Here is a 19,260-nt window from a genome sequence, read left to right as displayed (position 1 = left end):
AGTAAGTGACTGTACTAAAAAAAATCATTATTGGAAAAAAACACACATTCACAAACTTACTTCACAGAAAATTCCCCGACATACAGAATTCTCTGTCACTGGGGAGCAGAGAAAGGCATATCAAACAGTGAAGATGATCAATAATTGGTACCAAAAAACTATTTTCCGCATCAGTGTCTGAACCAACGGACAGTGGGCTTACATCGGAGCGTCATAAATAAATGATATGATTAATAAATAATTCACATGAAAGGCAGACCTGTCAGAATCGAGCAATAAATAAAGAAGTAGCCGAATATAAATCAATAAATACTTATAAATGGGAGAAATAAATAGATGTATGTATATAAATGGACGGAGAGAGAGCAAGTGAGAGAGAGAGAGCGAGAGAGAGAGAGAGAGAGAGAGAGAGAGAGAGAGAGAGAGAGAGAGAGAGAGAGAGTAAGGGACAGATGAGGTGAAATATAGTGATATAGTAAATCCTCCTGGTGCATTTCCCATTCAGTGGGACCTGTCCGTTTCTTAAAATTGCATAGTCAGATATTAACACTATACTTCCCAAGACCAGAGCCAGGACTGGCAGCTATAGCTACCAGTTATAGAGAGAGTCTGCCGTAAACATGAAAACATAAAAAGGTAGAGAGAGAGAGAGTGAGGAATATATATATATATATCTATATCTATATCTATATATATATATCTATATATATATATATATATATATATATATATAAAAAGAATGTTGCATTCTCCAGAAAAACAACATGCACATTATCTTTGAGTTCTGGTTGTTCTCCCTAATGTCCTCCTGCCATGTCACTGCAGCGAGCGTGTCACTGTCTGACTGTCCCTCCAGTGCAGCTCCAGTGCAGCTGGCAGACTCAGCGGTCAACCCCCCCCCCCCCTGCTGTGAACAACAACACTTCCTGTTCGGAACATGATGTTCAGTGCACCACTTCCAAGAGTCACGTGATGACGTGTGTTGCTCTTCCTCTCTCCTCTCCTCCCTCCGTTCACTCTCACTTCTTCTGATTCTATCCTCCCTCCTTCCTTTTATCTGGATGTTGTCCAGGCAACATGCGAAGAAGAGAAACAAAGGAAAGGAAGGCATATGCGTTTTAAAATGTTGAGGGGGAGATGGGCGGTGGTCGGGGGGAACCTCTGTTATGTTCTGGGTGAGAGGGGATAGTTGTGTTTTGGGTGTAGGGTGTGTGTGTGGGGGGGGGGGGTGGTGGTGATGTCAGTTGGTGGCCAGTCTACACGACGGTGTTGTTGGTGCCCAGGGCCTTCTTCTTCTTGTTGCGGATGCTCATGGCATACTCCCCTCGACTGGTGCCGTTCTCCTCTTTCCGTAGCGGTTTCCTGAAAACAACAAACATTTTTACACATTTGTGACACATTCTTTTAATGCTTAGGTCCTCATGTCGGGATCCGATGTAATGATCAGACTTTTCTTTCGAAAAATGTGAATACATTTCCCAGTTGTTGAAAATCAACGACACACTCGCTAGTCAACTAACACAGCTTGTTTTGTGAGCCTGCTACCAATGTAAAGTAGTGTTATAGTTAACTAGGTAGCAGTGGGGATTACTCACCTAATCCATTGTGTTGTTGCAGTATTTTGGCTTGACTAGCGAGTTTGTGTTGTGATTCTCAACAACGTTGAAACGTAGTTCTGTGTTTCAAAAGAAAAGTCTGAACATGATTGTAGCAACTTGATTGGCTGCTGACATGCGGACCAAATGATCAAACTGTGTCACATTTAGCAGATGCCTTATTCCAAAGCGACTTACAGCAAATACATTTGACTTAAGTAATTGAATCATCTATTCACCCGTCACATGCTATAACTATACAACTCATGACCTGACAACATTGGAGCTTCATTCGACTTTAGTAAGGGACTACAGTAATATCACGATATTGACTCACAATAAGACTGGGTGGGTAGGTTATTTGATATTCCAGATTTGATTTCTGCTGTCGTGGGTGGATAGGCAGGTCGCAGTCAGCCGTGCTTTCTAATAAGCTGAATATTAAAAGGTCACTTTGCTCTTATATCCATGAAAGGACATGGAGGAGGGGGGGGGGGGGGTGGAGACAAATCACAGAGATGAAGGACATGACCAATTAGCCCCCACCGTACTGACGGTGCTCTAGATGTGCAGCGTTATTTCGTCCTTGGAGAGAGAAGGTTTGTGTTTGGAGGAAAAAAAATGTCAGTGGCTTGCTTTTCAAACTCATAATATGAATTCCTGTTTATATACCCATAAGTGAAATTCTCCCAGTCTTTACTCGGGCACTCCTGTGGTGCTGGGTTTCCTACAAGCTCATATCTGGGTGGAAAAACAAGCCGAAGCACATGATTCTCGCGCTGTTCTCGGTCTCTGAAGAGGCGGTATGATTTCAATGCAACCCTTTTCATGCATCCCTCAGTGCCTTAGTGTGGTTATTATATTTGTCCAGTGTACTGTGTCTTCTGTGCCGACCCCCCCCCCCCTCCTCTGCCCGGGCTTATGTAACACAGAGACAGATCTGAATACAGTGAGTACAGTCATTGTCCACCTCATACACTGTACAGTGGCCTCAGTGGCTTCAGAGGAGCCTTAAGCTACATCTTAGCTCAGTGTCTCCTTCCTTTCCCTCTCCTCTGAGAGCCATGGCTGGCCTGTCTGACACAGCTAGCCCTCTTCTTCCCTTACTACTGGGTTGTTACACTGGGAGGGAAATCTAGCTATCTAGTCTGATGTCTGATCACGATCATATCCGTCACTCTCGAACGTTATCCGATGTGATTGTGCTGCTGTGTCTTTAAAAAGAAAAATGATTCATTCACATCTCAATGGGTGCTGCCTGCTACAAGCCTTGACTGTATTATAGGCCACGAGAGAATCACCTAGGTTTGAATCAGAGAGGGGAAATATGAGGGGCTGATGGGAATAGTGATTCTGGTTGGTTAATAAGTTGCGTGATGCCTTAGTGTTACAGCTGTCAGATCCGTTATATGGTTGGTCCATCAGCCCCCCGACGCTTGTAGTGTAGCTGAGGACCGGCGATCGGCTTCTCAGAGATCCTTCCCACTTTGCTGTATGTATACGTGACACGTTCTAATGCTTTGGTCCTCATGTCGGGATCCGATGTAATGATCAGACTTTTCTCTCGAAAAGTATAAATACATTTCCGCGTTGTTGAAAATCAATGACATCGCTAGTCAACGAACACAGCTTGTTTTGTGAGCCTGCTAACAATATAAAGTAGTGTATTTTGGCTTGACTAGCAAGTGTGTGTTGTGATTCTCAACAAGGTCGAAGCGTAGTTCCGTGTTTCAAAAGAAAAGTCAGAACTTTTTGATTGGTTGCCGACATGCGGACCAAATGATCAGATTGTGTCACTGAATGAATGAATGAATGAATGAATGGTCTTTATTTTCATTGATATAGTACAGGTACCAAACAACGAAATTTGGGAGGGGGGGCTCCCCTGGTGCTAGGAAAGAAAAAAACAAAAAAACAAGAAGGGAAAGGAGCTGGTTTACATAAATAAAGGCTATGTACACTATCCACTATACTATACTATACAAACAAAACACTGTGCTGTACTCTATGCTATGCTATACCTATTCTAACATTTCCTATTCTCTGAACCTTATGTACTCTAGGGTTGTCATATTGCACATAGTGTTATTGCACATTCATTTAAAGTGTCGCAGTTTGCAGGCTTGAAATGTACACATTTGTGCCTCAGCACTACACCTGATTTCAATCCAGCAGCTGCCATCAATCCGTCCAGACTGTCCAGGGCCCAGAACCTAGGTCTTTGCTGTGTTCAGGGCCTAAATGGCCCTGGGGTAGAAGCTGAGCTTCAGTCTGTTTGTCCTTGCGAACATGGTCCTGAACGCCTGGTCGAGGGCAGCCGAGCAAAGTGTTCGTACCCAGGGTGGGATGGGTCTCTGGAGATCTTGGAGGCCTTCCTGAGGCAGCGTGTGTTGTACAGCTCTTCCAGAGAGGGGAGGGGGGCGCCGGTGATCTTCTGGGCCGATCTCACGACTCTCTGTAGCGCATTCCTCTCTGCGGCTGTGCAGCTGGAGAACCAGTTGCAGATGCAGTAGGTGAGGATGCTCTCCACTGCGCAGCGGTAGAAGGCCACCAGCATCTCCTGTCCGATGTGGTCTTTCCTGAGGACTCTCAGGAAGAAGAGCCGCTGTTGTGCCTTCTTGATGATGGCTGCTGTGTTGTTCTTCCAGGACAGGTCATCCTGTATGTGCACCCCCAGGAATCGGAGGGTTGAGACTCTCTCCACGCTCCCTCCGTCGATGAGCAGGGGCTGGACCTCAGATTTTTTCCTCCTGAAGTCCACGATGATTTCCTGGGTCTTTGACTGGTTCAGCAGCAGGTTGTTAACCTTGCACAGCTTGCTCAGCTGCTCTACCTCATCCCTGTACGCCGCCTCGTCCCCCCCCGAGATGCAGCCCACCACGGTGGTGTCGTCTGCAAACTTTACGATGGAGTTGCTGGGGTGGACGGGGGTGAAGTCGTAGGTGTAGAGGTTGTAGAGGATGGGGCTTAGCACGCAGCCCTGGGGGGACCCAGTGCTGAGTCTGAGGGCTGTGGAGGTGTGGGAGCCCACCCGCACCCTCTGGGGGCGGTCGGACAGGAAGTCCTTGATCTATGCACATATAGAGTGTGATAGTCCCAGGTCTAGTAGTTTGGTCACTAGCCTGTCTGGAAGGATGGTGTTGAAGGCAGAGCTGAAGTCCACAAAGAGCAGTCTCGCGTAGCTGTTTCCCCTCTCCAGGTGGGATAGAGTGGAGTGGAGAGTCGTCGCGATGGCGTCCTCTGTGGACCTGTGGGCTCTGTAGGCGAACTGGTATGGATCCAGGTTGGGCGGGAGGCGTGTGACTATGTGGGCCCGGACTAGTTTCTCGAAGCACTTCATGATGAGTGGTGTGAGTGCCACCGGGCGGTAGTCGTTTAGGCAGCTCACCGTGCTTTTCTTCGGCACTGGGATGATAGTTGAGGTTTTCAGGCAGGGTGGGATGGTGGCCTGGGACAGGGACTGGTTGAAGATGTTGGTGAAAACCCCGGCCAGCTGGTCGGCGCAGTCCCTCAGCATCCGTCCCAGGACGCCATCCGGCCCTGAGGCTTTCCTGGGGTCCACCGCCTTCAGCACGCGTCTCACTTCATGCTCTGTGAGGGTGAGGCTGCTGAGAGCTGGAGAGAGTGGTGTTTGTGTTGTGGTTACCTCCGTTCGCCCCTCGTCGAACCGGGCGTAGAAGGAGTTCAGCTTTTCCGCCAGCAGGGGGTCGTCCTCCGCGGCTGTGAGCCTGTTGGCTCTGAAGTTTGTCATGTGCTGAACCCCCTGCCACACCCGCCTGGAGTCGTTGCTCAGGAAGCATTCCTCAATCTTCTCTCTGTGGTCTGCCTTAGCCTCCCGGATGCCGCGCTTTAGGTTGGCCCTGGTGGTGCTGTACAGCAGTGTGCCCTTCCCTGCGAAGGCGTTGTCCCTCTCCTTGATCAGTTTTTGGACCTTCCCAGTCATCCATGGCTTCGTGTTGGGGTAGACCCGGACCCGTTTGTCCACGGTGGCTGAGTTGGTGCAGTTCACTATGTGGTTCAGAACCGACGACGTGAACTGTTCCAGGTCCTCATGCTCATATTCCTGCCATGAGGTGTCATTCAGTTAGATCTGCAGTGGAGCGGACCCTGCTGGCCAGGTTCTGACAGTCTTAGTGGTGATGGGAGCACTTTTCCTCATGGGAGTGTAGGCTGGGATCAGGAGGATTGACACATGGTCAGACATGCCTAGATGAGCTAGCGGTCTAGCCTTGTAAGCAAGCTTGATGTTGGTGTATACCTTATCCAGTGTTTTTTCTCCTCTTGTTGCACATTTAACATGCTGATAGAACTTCGGTAGTACTACCTTCAGGTCAGCATGATTGAAATCTCCCGCGATGATGTGTACGGCTTGAGGGTCCGCGCTCAGTCCACTACTGATCACTACTGATAACTCTCTTACGCGCACAACGTTGTATTAAATCGTCAAAAGACACCGTTGATTTGATCTGATCTCTTGACGCCACACATCACACCTGGATCCCAGACTTCCAAACTGGAACGGTGCTAATAACCTCCCAGAGGGTCTGCAGCAGCTCGACAGCTGCCTGGCTTTGTAGAGCTCAGTCAGGGCTGAGGTTAACAGGAGGACGGACTCGCGTCGCCGCGCTGGATGGCTACCAATACACCTAGCCCAGCATGCTGAACAGATGCTACGCTGTCCCCGCTGGGACGTGGGACAGCCTGGGAGAGGAAACTTCCAGGCCCTTGGGTGGAAACACTTCCTGCATGGTGATTGGCTGTTGAAGTTGGGCTGTTACGTGTGTGTTTGCATGGAGAGGGGGGTGGGGGGGGGGGGGGGCAGGGGAATTGGGGATACACTAGGCTTTCCCCCTGAGACGGAATATGTTGTTGACGACTGGATCGGACGAAGACTTCCCTCGCTCTGAGAATGTGCATGTATTTAGAGCGAATACATGCAAGACGCTCTTGTATCGATGTTACTGTGTTCACAGTGGTCTTATGCACCATTGAAGAAGAGTTTTTTCCAGTCCCATACGTTTCTCCACTGGTACCTGTTTCTCTCTACTCTGATCACCAGTGTCCCGCCAGGCCACCGTACCGGGGCGAGGCCATTCGGGCCTCATCACCACAACCTCGACTTCGGGCCCTCTCAATAATAGATCTCATGCTGTTGACACGTGGCAGCAGGTGCTACACAACACTTCACAGCTCCGATTAATATTTCATATCAAAGCTGTGCAATCGCGGCACACACACACACACACACACACACACACACACACACACACACACACAACATCCCTGTTTGAAGTTTGGGGGAATGGGTAATATGGAGATTGTGGGACATGTGTTGGGGGGGCTGTTTACAGTTACGCTAGCTAGCCATCTGGTTATCACGGTAACACCACTGCGGACTCCGCTGTCAGCCCTATCGCGTAAGTGTGTCTCGGAAGTGTTTGTGTAATCCTTATTTTCACATTTTCAGTTGAATTGCTTTTGAAAACGAAACTTCTCGTGCTTGTGGTAAGGCAAACGCCGTAACAGGAAATCAGAAGGAGATTATACTCCAGTGGATATGATGAATCACCCGCCAGCCAGGCATTTTATTTATGCTTTCTCACAGAATCTATTGGGTCTCTGAATGGTTTTCGGCTGGACTCATCCCCCCCCCCCCCCCCCCTTCCCCTGAACATAAACAGTTTGTATACATCCTCCTTGTCGGAACAGAAATCCCTGAGGAGCGATAATAATAAGTAATGGAGGAGAACATCCCTTCAGATTCATGAGACTTCTTTTCTGTGGCGTTGTATTGTTCCCCGGCTCTTTGGGCTCCCTGCATAGCTGGCAGCGAGGATCCTGCAGAATCATGTATCTGGTTTGGAACGGAACACAGCATGTCTCTGAGTCTGAATCCTCTTCTTCTTCTCTGAGCTTCTCTCTCTCACACACAACACCACAGCAGCTCCCCCCTTGACGTCCTGCTGGACGCGGCTCAATTGAATTGGATGGAATGGAGTGTTTTTTTTTTTTCTAACCTCTTTTGCGTCTGACAGATGACTGGCGGAATAAGATTATGAACAAAAACAAAAGGCCAAATGTGTGCATGTGTCTGCACTGGGCTGGATATGGGCGCTGGGCTGGCTGGAGCCAGGCAGAGATAGCTAGCTAGCGTCTCTGGTGTCTGCTGTGTGCTGCTGGGGCCTTGGCGACCAGCCAGACGGTTTTCATTGGGAAAGCCCTGAGCTAGGGGCTGGAAGGGCTATATATAACCGCCTCTGTTTTCTCTATCTCGCTGACAAAAACCTCTCTCTCTCAAATTGTTATTGACGAAGACACCCAATTACTGGTTCCCCCCCCTGCCTTTGGTTAGACAACATTTATCTGTCCCTTTTTCTCTTCTTCTGCCATAGCCTACTCTGTCTTAAACAGTCTTCCTGAGGATGCATACTGAAAGCAGCTGTCACAACTATTACAGCTATTACATTTTTCAAAGGAATATACATATATTTTTTAATACATTAAATTGTATTTCCTTCAAAATAGTGAAAATACCACCGCTCATCAGTGATCAGACTTTGCTGAGGTGCTGGAAGTATCAAAAGAGTGCAAAATAACAGCATCCGCACACTCACTCAACACTGTGCCAAAAAACCCGTAGTTTATACATTTTATTTCCTTAAAATGTTTTAGTCAGTTTTCCTGATTTCCCATTGGCTGAAGACTAACTGACTAAATGTCTACAGCGGGCAGACTGGACCGGTGTTATTTCTCTGTCCTCATTCTGAGAGGATGCTGAGTGTTAGCTTAGCATGGCGTGGCGAGCAGTCTGCAGTCACACACACACACACACACACACACATACACACAGCCCCACTCACAGTCAGAGCTTCAGGACGTGACCTGCTTGCATGTATAAAAGATGCGGCCTGAGACTGAATGACTGCGCAAATTAATTCATAAATAATAACTTGGGTTTGGGGCTACGGCAGCAGCCCTGTATCGCAACAACACTTCCTTACCATCGCTCCATTAAGAAAAAGGTGCCCTTTGGCTACGGAGGGGGGCTGGAGGATTGCCATAATGAATTCCTGAGCCAACCACACATTACTTCCGCCGCCTGACTTTTGCCTATTTGTTGCGGAAAATAGGATCCTGCTGAGGGAAGCCATGTGTGTTTTGTGTCCATACTTCGTGCAGTTTATATTATTTATTCGTTTATTTAAAAGGGACAATGTGGACAATGGTCATTGACTCTCCCTGAATTAGCTGGGTAGCTAAATTGCATCAGCAGTCCCTACTGGGCAGGTAAATAATCCACAGGGGAAATACGGCCTCAGATTTTATAAACTATTTAAAACAGAACTACAGGACATAAAAAAACATCACACTTTAGGAATAACATTATCAGAATCATGTGCAAAAATGTGCATAGCTATTCATGTATGTACTGTATATTGTATGCGCTAGCAGACATCTGGTAAACATGAGCGTGTGTGTGTGTGTGCGTGTGTATGTGTGTGTGTGTGTGTGTGTGTGTGTGTGTGTGTGTGTGTGTGTGTGTGTGTGTGCGTGCATGCATGTATATTTAACATGTCTGTGTGTGTGTGTGTGTGTGCAGTACAGTATGTGTATGCGTGTGTATTTAACATGTCTGTGTGTGTGTGCAGTGTGCAGTACAGTATGTGTGTGTCTGTGTGTATTGAAGTGTGTATAAATGTGTGTGTCGGAGTGCATGTGTGCCTGAATGTCAGCAGACAGGGAATTGGGTCTTGGTTGTGCCGCAGGCTACACACACTACACACACACTACCATAACACTACACACACTACCCTAACACACACACTACCCTAACACTACACACACTACCCTAACACACACACACTACCCTAACACACACACACTACCCTAACACACACACACTGCCTCTCCTCTAAGGCTACCACCCCACACCGCCTCTCCTACCACTGCACACTGCCTCTCCTCTGAGGCTACCACCCCCCCACCCCCCCCAGACAGGCTACAGCCCAACACAGCCTCTCCTCTGATGAGCCCGTGCACATGGGGTGGGGGGGGGGGGAGTTCACGTCACGCCTGCAGGGTCATGGGCTTTCTCCGGTAACCCGTCTTGCGTTTCCTTTCAAATCCATTTAGCTTTCCTCCTCAGAAGCTTGCTGCAATTATGCAATTTATGCTAAATCAGCCCACACACACCGAGAAATAGAGCAAGGAATGTCCAAAGTGTTTAAATGTCTTCTTGTGCTACTGCACTATATTACTGAGGTGAAACCACCAAGTATAGAGAAGCTCTTCCAGTTGATGATTGGCTTATTCAATAATACGCATTACAGCACTTTACATCAGCCAGCGGTGGAACTACGATGACACACTGTTTACAACTTTAATCTAGCGCAATAGCTTCTGTATGATATATGTGACAGCCAGGGGCGCCGCTAGGGGGTGGTAAGTTAGGACGATTCTAAGGGCCCAGCACTGACAGGGGCCCAAGAGAATCTTTTTTGGAATTTTGGAATTAATATTATCATAAGGAAGTTAATGTAGCCGACTGTGTGTATTAAAAAAAGTCACAAAAGAAACAAACTGGAGTTTTGTTTCTTTGTTTGACAAAATTAAGCCTTATTATTTACCCCCCTCTTTATTGCATGGTTCAGTCCACCGCACGCGAGTTCTAAATGGATTGACTTCTATAGCGCCTTATTCCAAAGCACTTTACAATGGCATCTCATTCACCCATTCACCTACCAATGGTGGCAAGCTACCATGCAAGGCCCGCCGGGTTGTCTAGGTTGATGGGTGGTTTAGGTGGAGAGGGGGCCCAAAATGATATTCTGTCATGGGGCCCAGAATCTCTAGCGGTGCCCCTGGTGACAGCAGCTGGTGAAAGCAGGAACAAGCCGGCAACCAATCAAAATGTTCAGACCTTTATTTAGAAAAAATGGAAATACATTTCAACGTTGTTGAAAATCACAACACACACTCGCTAGTCAATCCAAAACATTGCAATGCAATGGATTCGGTGAGTTATCTCCACTAATTAATTTAATTAATTAATAAATAAAAAAAAGCCATTTAGCAGACGCTTTTAATCCAAAGCGACTTACAATTACGAATTACAGGGACATTCCCCCTGGAGTAACTGAGGGCTAAGTGCCTTACTCAAGGGCACACTAGTAGTGGTGTGGTTTCAGGCGGGATTTTGAACTCACAACCTTCCGATCACAAGTCCAACTCACTATCCACTAGACCACCACTACTACCTAGTTAACTATAACACTACTTTACATTATTAGCAGGCTTACAAAACAAGCTGTGCTAGTTGACTTGCGAGTGTGTCACTGATTTTCAGTTGACGTTTATTGACATTTTTCTGAATAAAAGTCTGAACATTTTGATTGGTTGCCGACTTGTTCCCGGTTTCACCAGCTGCTGTCACATATTTCTGAATGACAAACTGTAATGGCTCTAGTCTAGATGATGTAGGTGGTGCTTCCTGAATGACCCTTAATCTAACCTCTGACCTCTAACCTCTCACCTCCCTCTGACCTATCGGACCTACGTGGGCCACTGTCACGGCGCTGTGGCCTTGTGGGTAACTTGACGAGGGAGATATAGGAGACGGAGATCGGGTCTCAGCCTTACCAGACCGCAGAGATACGGATAGCACCGTCAATGACCAGTTAATCCCTTCAGGACAGCCGGGGCAGGAAAACCACCGTAAGCAGCATTGTTTAGAGTGAACGTTTGGGGGCAGTAAGGCGCATGCCATGTAATCATAGGGTCCCCGGTTCGATTCCGGGCCATCGACCTATCCTGCAAGTCATCCCTCCTCTCTCTCACCCATCCTTCCTGTCAGTCTCTACTGTCTCCATCCTCCTCTCTCGCTCTCATCCTTCCTGTCAGTCTCTACTGTCTCTATCCTCCTCTCTCTCTCCCATCCTTTCGGTCATCCCTCCTCTCTCTCTCTCACCTATCCTTCCTGTCAACCTCTACTATCTCTATCCTCCTCTCTCTCACCCATCCTTCCTGTCAGTCTCCACTGTCTCTATCCTCCTCTCTCTCTCACCCATCCTTCCTGTCAATCTCTACTGTCTCTATCCTCCTCTCTCTCACCCATCCTTCCTGTCAGTCTCTACTGTCTCTATCCTCCTCTCTTTCTCTCACCCATCCTTCCTGTCAGTCTCTACTATCTCTATCCTCCTCTCTCTCTCTCACCCATCCTTCCTGTCAATCTCTACTGTCTCTATCCTCTCTCTCACCCATCCTTCCTGTCAATCTCTACTGTCTCTATCCTCCTCTCTCTCTCTCTCTTTCTCACCCATCCTCTCACCCATCCTTCCTGTCAATCTCTACTGTCTCTATCCTTCTCTCTCTCTATCTTCCTCTCTCTCACCCATGCTTTTCTGTCAATCTCTACTGTCTTTATCCTTCTCTCTCTCTATCTTCCTCTCTCTCACCGATCCTTTCTGTCAATCTCTACTGTCTCTATCCTTCTCTCTCTCTCTCTCACCCATCCTTCCTGTCAATCTCTACTGTCTCTATCCCAATAAAAGCAGAAATGCCCTTAAAAAACCATAACAACAAAAATAATATGAATGTTTAATGTTATAGGCAGTGTTGTGAGAAATGCCCATTGGCAGCACGGTGCACATCTTACCTCTTGATGGCCTTGTAGCAGATGATAACAGCAGACAGGAGAAAGACAAGCGAAGCACAGCCGACCGACCCGAGCACGATGATCTCCATCCACCAGGGTCTCAGAGAGGGCACCATGGCTTCAGCCACTGAGGGCGAGAGGGGGGGTGAGAGAAGGGGGGGTTGCATTTTCAAACATCAGCAGGGAAACTTTTGCACTTGTCGTGATTGGGTTCTCATGCAGACGGCCTTAGCCTAGATACCACAGTTTGCCCTACATATTACATCATCGTCTCTTCTTAGACAGTCAGATACACATACACCCAGTCTTCTGGTATAGCATGATGATGAAATCCTATTATTAATGCAGCCCCCACCCCCCCACCCCGCGCGCACCCGTCCTATGTTGTAAAACCAACATACCCGGTATCGCCATTAAAAATGTATTGATTCTCATTAATCTCATTAGACCAATCCGTAACCCTATGGAAGAAGTGATTTTCTTTCTTTTTTTTCTCAGCCCTTTGCCTCAGAGTGGTTGTGGCTGTGTGTTCACCTACCTGCTCTCTTCCCTGGGCCTTAGACTCAACGTTCAGAGATATCTAACCCCTTGTGCCATGAATCATTTAACATCCCAGTCAGCCTTTCCTGCACAGGCTCTCACTCTGTGTGTCCGAAGCAATTACGTTTCTTTTCTGGCCCCAACATAATATCTCTGAGTTAGGACCACTCACTCACCGAAGACCTTGTATTCTGTCAGCATCAGCAACATACAGGAGCTTTAATGTAGCTGGGGACGGCCTAGTATCTGCTCTCTTATCTGTCTCTGAACCTTTTAGGTAGATTCTCTCTCTCTCTCTCTGTCCGTATCTCTTTCTATGTTCTCTCTCTAGACACTAGACCTCACCATGTCCTGTCCCTTTTATCTATTTAAAGAAAGGTGAAGAAGATCATGGAGGGAGGTTAAGGCTCTGTGACTCTAAAGTTGTATTCGGCATAGTATTATCTGGTGACCTCTGGTCATTTGTGATAATTACGGAGGTCGCCTGCATTCTTAATCCTGTGCAAATCGGCCATGTCCATGAAAATGACTCAAAATTCCATCGCAAATTACCTACCATATTTCGTAGGTCCTGTGATAATGGTAATCCTGTGCGAATCGGCATGTCGGTAATTTGGGGTGAGTTGTTTGAGTGAGTGTTTTCTCCACCCCTTTTTTCTGCCGCGTGATCGAGAACTAACCAATGCCTGTTGCGCTTGTTTTTTCATGAAGCGGATGTTACCCAGAGCCATCACATCATAAGTCAGTAAAGTCAGTAAATTCCAGTAAAACACAGACTTTGCTTATCCCGTGCGAATGCGCAACACGAAACACAGACATCGGGGAGGAATTTGTAAATGACTGAGTCACCAGATAATACTAGTCCGTGCAAATGTAGTTTTAGACGTTCCTTTGACAGGGGGGCTTAGATGTAGGTGTGGTCCTAGACCCCAACCAGAGAATGGATCCATTTTATATTTTATTAAAGTACAACAGAGAAAGAAAGAGTGTCTATTCTGGGTAGAATCTACAGCACGTTTACCATACAGTAAGAGAGGAATGCTAGAATGAAACCATAAGTGACAGCAGCTGGTGAAACCGATCAAAATGTTCAGACTTTTATTCAGAAAAATCTAAATAAACGTCAATGTTGTTGAAAATCAATGACACACTCGCTAGCCAAGCCAAAACATTGCAACAAAGCAATGGATTGGGTGAGTAATCCCCACTACTACCTAGTTAACTATAACACTATTAACATTGTTAGCAGGCTCACAAAACAAGCTGTGTTAATTGACTAGCGAGAGTGTCATTGATTTTCAACAAGAGCTGAAATGCATTTAAATCTTTCAGAATAAAAATCTGAACATTAAATCGTCTGCCGACTTGTTCCCATTTTCACCAGCTGCTGTCCAATGTATGTGGAGCGTAGTTCTGTCCTGAATGGGAGGGGGGGGGGAGTAGTCTTTACCCTGAGTAACCCTGAGTAATGCTGTGCCTGAATCTGCTGAATATCTTCCAACACTCTGCAGATTTCCACCGAACGGATGACAAGGCGCGGTTTTCTCCCCCGGTCGACCACATCATAAGTCACTATGAATGTAAAACCTCCTCTGAGCCAAACTTCTGTTTTAATCCTGTATTTTGTCAACGGCTGTAGGATTTAATTCAGTCAGGGAGGGGAAGGCAGGATCTACTTCATCGTGATAAAGCTCTCTCCCTTTGAAGGGACTTCCTGAGCCATTTTTAAACCATACTGTACTGACTCATCATCACTGCCAATTTCCCTCCTTTCCTCAAACTTTGTATGGCTAAATACAGTCTCTCTCTCTCTCTCTCTCTCATTGTCCCACTTCTTCATGCATACTCCATGCATAATTATAGCTAATTTAGGAGCAGCGGTGAAACTATAATCAGACTCTTACAGCTTCCATAATTGGAACAATTGGAACTTTGGAAATTCGTTTTTCAGATGGAAATTCTAAAACTCTCATTCATGTTTTGCCTGCTTTCATATTATCCCAATATACCATTGACAAAAACAGAGAGCTGCGGTTTCTCACATTCTACTCCAGTTAGAGATAAATCCTGCATTTTCTCCCGAGTTTAATCTGCCATCACCATGCATGGCACGCTAAAGATGTTGGGCTTTGCCATTGTCATGGTTCTCTATGTAAAAAAAACACATACATAGGATTCAGTCAGAGATATCTTGCCAGCTACTATATCTTATCAACCGTGCCTATTTCACCTACTATTAGCACCGCCTCGGGGGTCAAATTACCATAGTCTTTACAATGGAAAGCTGCTACTTACACTTGCTTATCCTGATGTGATTTTGGTAGAACGCACATATCTAGGAAAAGTCATGAAGGGATGGTCCTGAAATTTGATAGAGTGCAAAGGTATACACATTTTTTTTTTTTTACTCACTTGGCCAAATGACCCCACCCACGGCTGTTCTAGTGTTAACGCAGTGACCTTGACGACATCTCTCTATTCAGGACCAAGCGTCTACCTGTCTGTCTGTCTGTCTACCTGTCTGTCTATTCAGGACCAAGCAGCGATCACAGCAGAAACAGGCTGGGCAGAAACCCAAGGCAGTAGACGAGGAGATTAGCGGTAAACAATCCCTGCATCCATGATGGATTTTTAAAGAGCAACAGGTGGAAGAAAGGTTAGACCGGTGGTGTTTAATTACAGGGTTATTTATCTGTTCAGAGAGGAGCCTGGACTTGGTGAGTCAGGAGAAAGAAAAAAAAAAACAGGAGGGCTGAATCTGAATTGGACCAGACAGAGAGAGAAAAATCATTGGACCTGATTGATTGAGCCCTCTCTCCTCCCTGCTGTCTGTTGATTAAGTACCGCTCCGTACTCCCGGTATGAGGGGTTCTGGATGACTGATTCTGAACAGCCTCGGTTAATAACCTGGACCCCTCAGCACCGCCTGTCCCATAATTCACTGCTCTTGCTCATTACCGGATGCCTGACATCGTACAAATCATATCAACAGGAGGACGACGACGATACATTAAACATTCAACAAACCGTCGCCTTTCCATCTTCCTCACGAATGTGTGTGTGTGTGTGTGTGTGTCGGTGTGTGTGTGTCGGTGTGTGTGTGTGTGTGTGTCGGTGTGTGTGTGTGTAGGTGTGTGTGTAGGTGTGTGTGTGTGTGTAAGTGTAGGTGTAGGTGTAGGTGTGTGTAGGTGTAGGTGTGTGTGTGTAAGTGCGTGTGTGTGTAGGTGCGTGTGTGTGTAGGTGGGTACACAAATTCGTGTAGTTGGATGGAACGTGTTTGTCGATGCACTAAAATAATATACCTGATTGTTAGCTAGCTAGCTACGCTTCCATAGTGTGTTGGATATATAGAAAACTGCATGGCAACAGAGTCTAGTCGGTAGAGGATCGGTAGAGAGAACAAACGCTTAGGTTGTGGGTTCGATTCCCGCCGGGGCTGTATATACAGAAAAAGATATGCACTCGCTGCAATGTAAGTCGCTTTGGGTAAAAGCGTCAGCTAAATTATACCATAACCTCCACACACACACACACACACACACACACACACAGACACACACACACATGCACGCACGCACACACAAATACACACTTATTAGCCCCTCGGCTCGACTTCAAAAACGCAGACGGGAAACTACAGGGTCCCCTTATCTGTTTCGAACCCCTAATTTAATGAACTCATCTGTGTTTTAATCAGGGGGTCCTCCGGGGGGAACCCCACCACCGAGGCCTGGCAGCGTGGCAGGCGTGCGGTTCACAGGCAGCCGGGTACTCCCCAAGGTCACGCCGCGCATAAATTAGCCCTCTGTGAGGCTGTCAACACCCTACCGGCTCTATCACAAAAAACTCTACGGAAAAAAGCCTTCCTCTAACCAACGACACACACACACAGACACACACACTCATATCTCACAGACACACACACTCATATCTCACACACACACACACACACACACACACACACACACTCATACCCACACACACACTCATATCCCACACACACACACACACACACACAGATGCACACACTCATACCCACGCACACACACACTCTTCTGCTTCTACACAAACTTCATGTTAAATTCTTCTCCCCTGTGGCTCTTTGATGAACGATGCCAACAAGCGCGTTATTCCACTACACCTACCATGTTACAAGGCCGCTGTACCGTAAAGTGCTACCCGACTAAGACATTATAGTAAAGAAGAAAGAAGAAGGTTAGCCAGACAGACATAAGGCAGGCGCTGTTTCAACTGTGTCAAATCAGTCGTGAGAGGAACAGGTTGAGAGAGTGAGACACAAGAGAGAGAGAAAGAGAGTGAGAGTGAGACAGCTGTTCCTGGTGCGAGTGAGACAGGTGAGAGTAATGGAGGTGTATGAGAGAGAGAGAGAGAGAGAGAGAGAGAGAGAGAGAGAGAGAGAGAGAGAGAGAGAGAGAGAGAGAGAGAGAGAGAGAGAGAGAGAGAGAGACAAGCTCTTACCTGTGGCCACCAGTAGCCGCGGGGGAGGCGGGGGAGGAGGTGGGGGAGGGAGGGGAGGGTAGCTTCTACACTGGCATGCCAGCTGGCAGTGTTCGGTCACTTTCTCTTCTGCAGTCTGCGAGCATGACCTCTGGAGTTCACCCTTATGGAGCGAGAGGGAGGGAGAGGGGGGAGAGGGAGAGATGGAGAAAGAGAGACGGAGGGAGAGACAGACAGAGAGAGAGGGAGAAAGAGAGGGGGAGAGAGAGAGGGAGGGAGAGACAGACAGAGAGAGAAAGAGGGGGGGAGAGGGGAAATAATTCACTATTCATTGTTCATTTATGCAAAGTAAGAGCTTTCATAATCATCATAACTTTCATAATCCATCCCTTTTAAAAAAGGGCATTATTCTAAACAAAACAAAATGTACGCATAATTAAACTACTTTCCTGCTCATTAAAGAAAGAAGTAAAGAATGGGATTAGTTAATTAAAGAATGTTAAAGCGCCGCATGTAACGATCAGTTGCATAAGTGCCATGGAATATCCTGCATAATGAATCCTGCTGCATGCTGCTGCATGCAAAACTGAGGCATCAGTCACATGCAGCTAATGGTTTGGAACCCTCTGGATTCCCTCTCTCTCTCTCTCTCTCTCTCTCTCTCTCTCTCTCTCTCTCTCTGTGTGTACCAAATATCTATAGCTGTTCTCTCTACTGTTTCCACAGCAGCAGCAACAGCAGCTGCGTTCATAGACATGCAGCATGGTGCCATGTCTTGTCTACGGATGGCTGTGCAACCCTCTCTCTCTACTTCCCTCTCAGAGAAACCACCACCCACCCACAGAGTGGGCAGCATGCAGGCAGGCTGGCCTGAGGAGAGAGAGCGGCGTTTTGTGTGGGTGGACTTGGAAACTCGAGCAGATCACATTACACATGAACCCTGGCAACGTTTCTCCCATGCCTGCACACTACACACTACAGCTCCCTGTAGTCTGTAGGCAGCAGTGGAGGGGCCAAAGGTGAGCCTACTCATCCTCAACACACACACACACACACACACACACACACACACACACTGCAAGCAGGGAACCTAGTGTGTAACGTGATGGGAACCTAGTATATAGCTATTAAAATGCACTGCTTTCCACCAGCAGTAGTCTACACTACACACTCTCTCTCTGTCTTTAATATGGATCATGAGTGTGTGTGTGTGTGTGTGGGGGGGGGGGGGGTGCGTATGTGTGTGTGTGTGTGTGTGTGTGTGTGTGTGTGTGTGTGTGTGCGTGTGCGTGTGCGTGTGCGTGTGCGCGCCCTTACACATGCCCATCATCACTCTGAACTTCTATTATTATCCTAGTCTTTGGGGTACCATCACAACCGCTAAACAATAAATACAACTCCAGATTCACCTGTGTAATAACTGTAGGCTAATAATAAAACTCTTCATGCGTAAAATATATATATATATAAATATATATATATATATCACAAGTGTACGCGCGCACGGACGTGATGACACCTTACCTGGCATGAGAGTAGAACCAGCGAGAGGAGGCAATAATGACCGAAGAGAAAAGGCCAAAAACTAAAAGTAAATGGTATTAGATCTTGGCCCAGCATTCCTCCTGCTGCGCTCTTCTCTGAGACACTAGACAGCGTGGCGAGCAGACGAACACAGTATGCATGTAGGATCGGACCGTCGGGGGGGAATGATCATCCACCTTTATCCAGAGATCTGTGACCGGCGGCGCGTCTCCAGAAATACTTTATGCCATAATCATTTTCTTCTTGAAATCATCCCGTTGTCGGCGGTGGCATAAGACAGGCAAGAAGCGAAACAAATGCCGTGACAATCTCGATAATTCATAATCTCATAAAGTTGCTTCTTCTTTTTCTTCTCTGTCGGTCGGCTTCTTCTCAGACAGCGATCGGAATCACGGCGCGGTGGTCTGCAGCTAGTCCGTGTGATGTGCGTAAGGGCGGTAGACGGGCCATGCCTTGTATCCCCCTCCT

The 19,260-nt window shown here is 47.1% G+C and overlaps 1 protein-coding gene across 1 annotated transcript; it reads right to left on the bottom strand.

The window, feature by feature from the left end:
* Positions 1-1,256: 1,256 nt before the first annotated feature.
* LOC308176028 (proline-rich membrane anchor 1-like) lies at positions 1,257-18,921 on the bottom strand (the record flags this gene model as incomplete). Its single annotated transcript, XM_080550627.1, has 4 exons — positions 1,257-1,362; positions 12,250-12,376; positions 17,269-17,410; positions 18,772-18,921. Coding segments are annotated over 4 exons (525 nt in total), but the record flags the coding sequence as incomplete, so codon positions are not given.
* Positions 18,922-19,260: the final 339 nt, after the last annotated feature.

The sequence above is a fragment of the Nansenia antarctica genome, assembly GCF_963989245.1.
Source record: "Nansenia antarctica genome assembly, chromosome: 1".
NCBI classification, from domain to species: Eukaryota; Metazoa; Chordata; class Actinopteri; order Argentiniformes; family Microstomatidae; genus Nansenia; species Nansenia antarctica.
The sequence above is the reverse complement of the archived record's forward strand: the minus strand, read 5'-3'. Positions and strand labels throughout refer to the sequence as shown.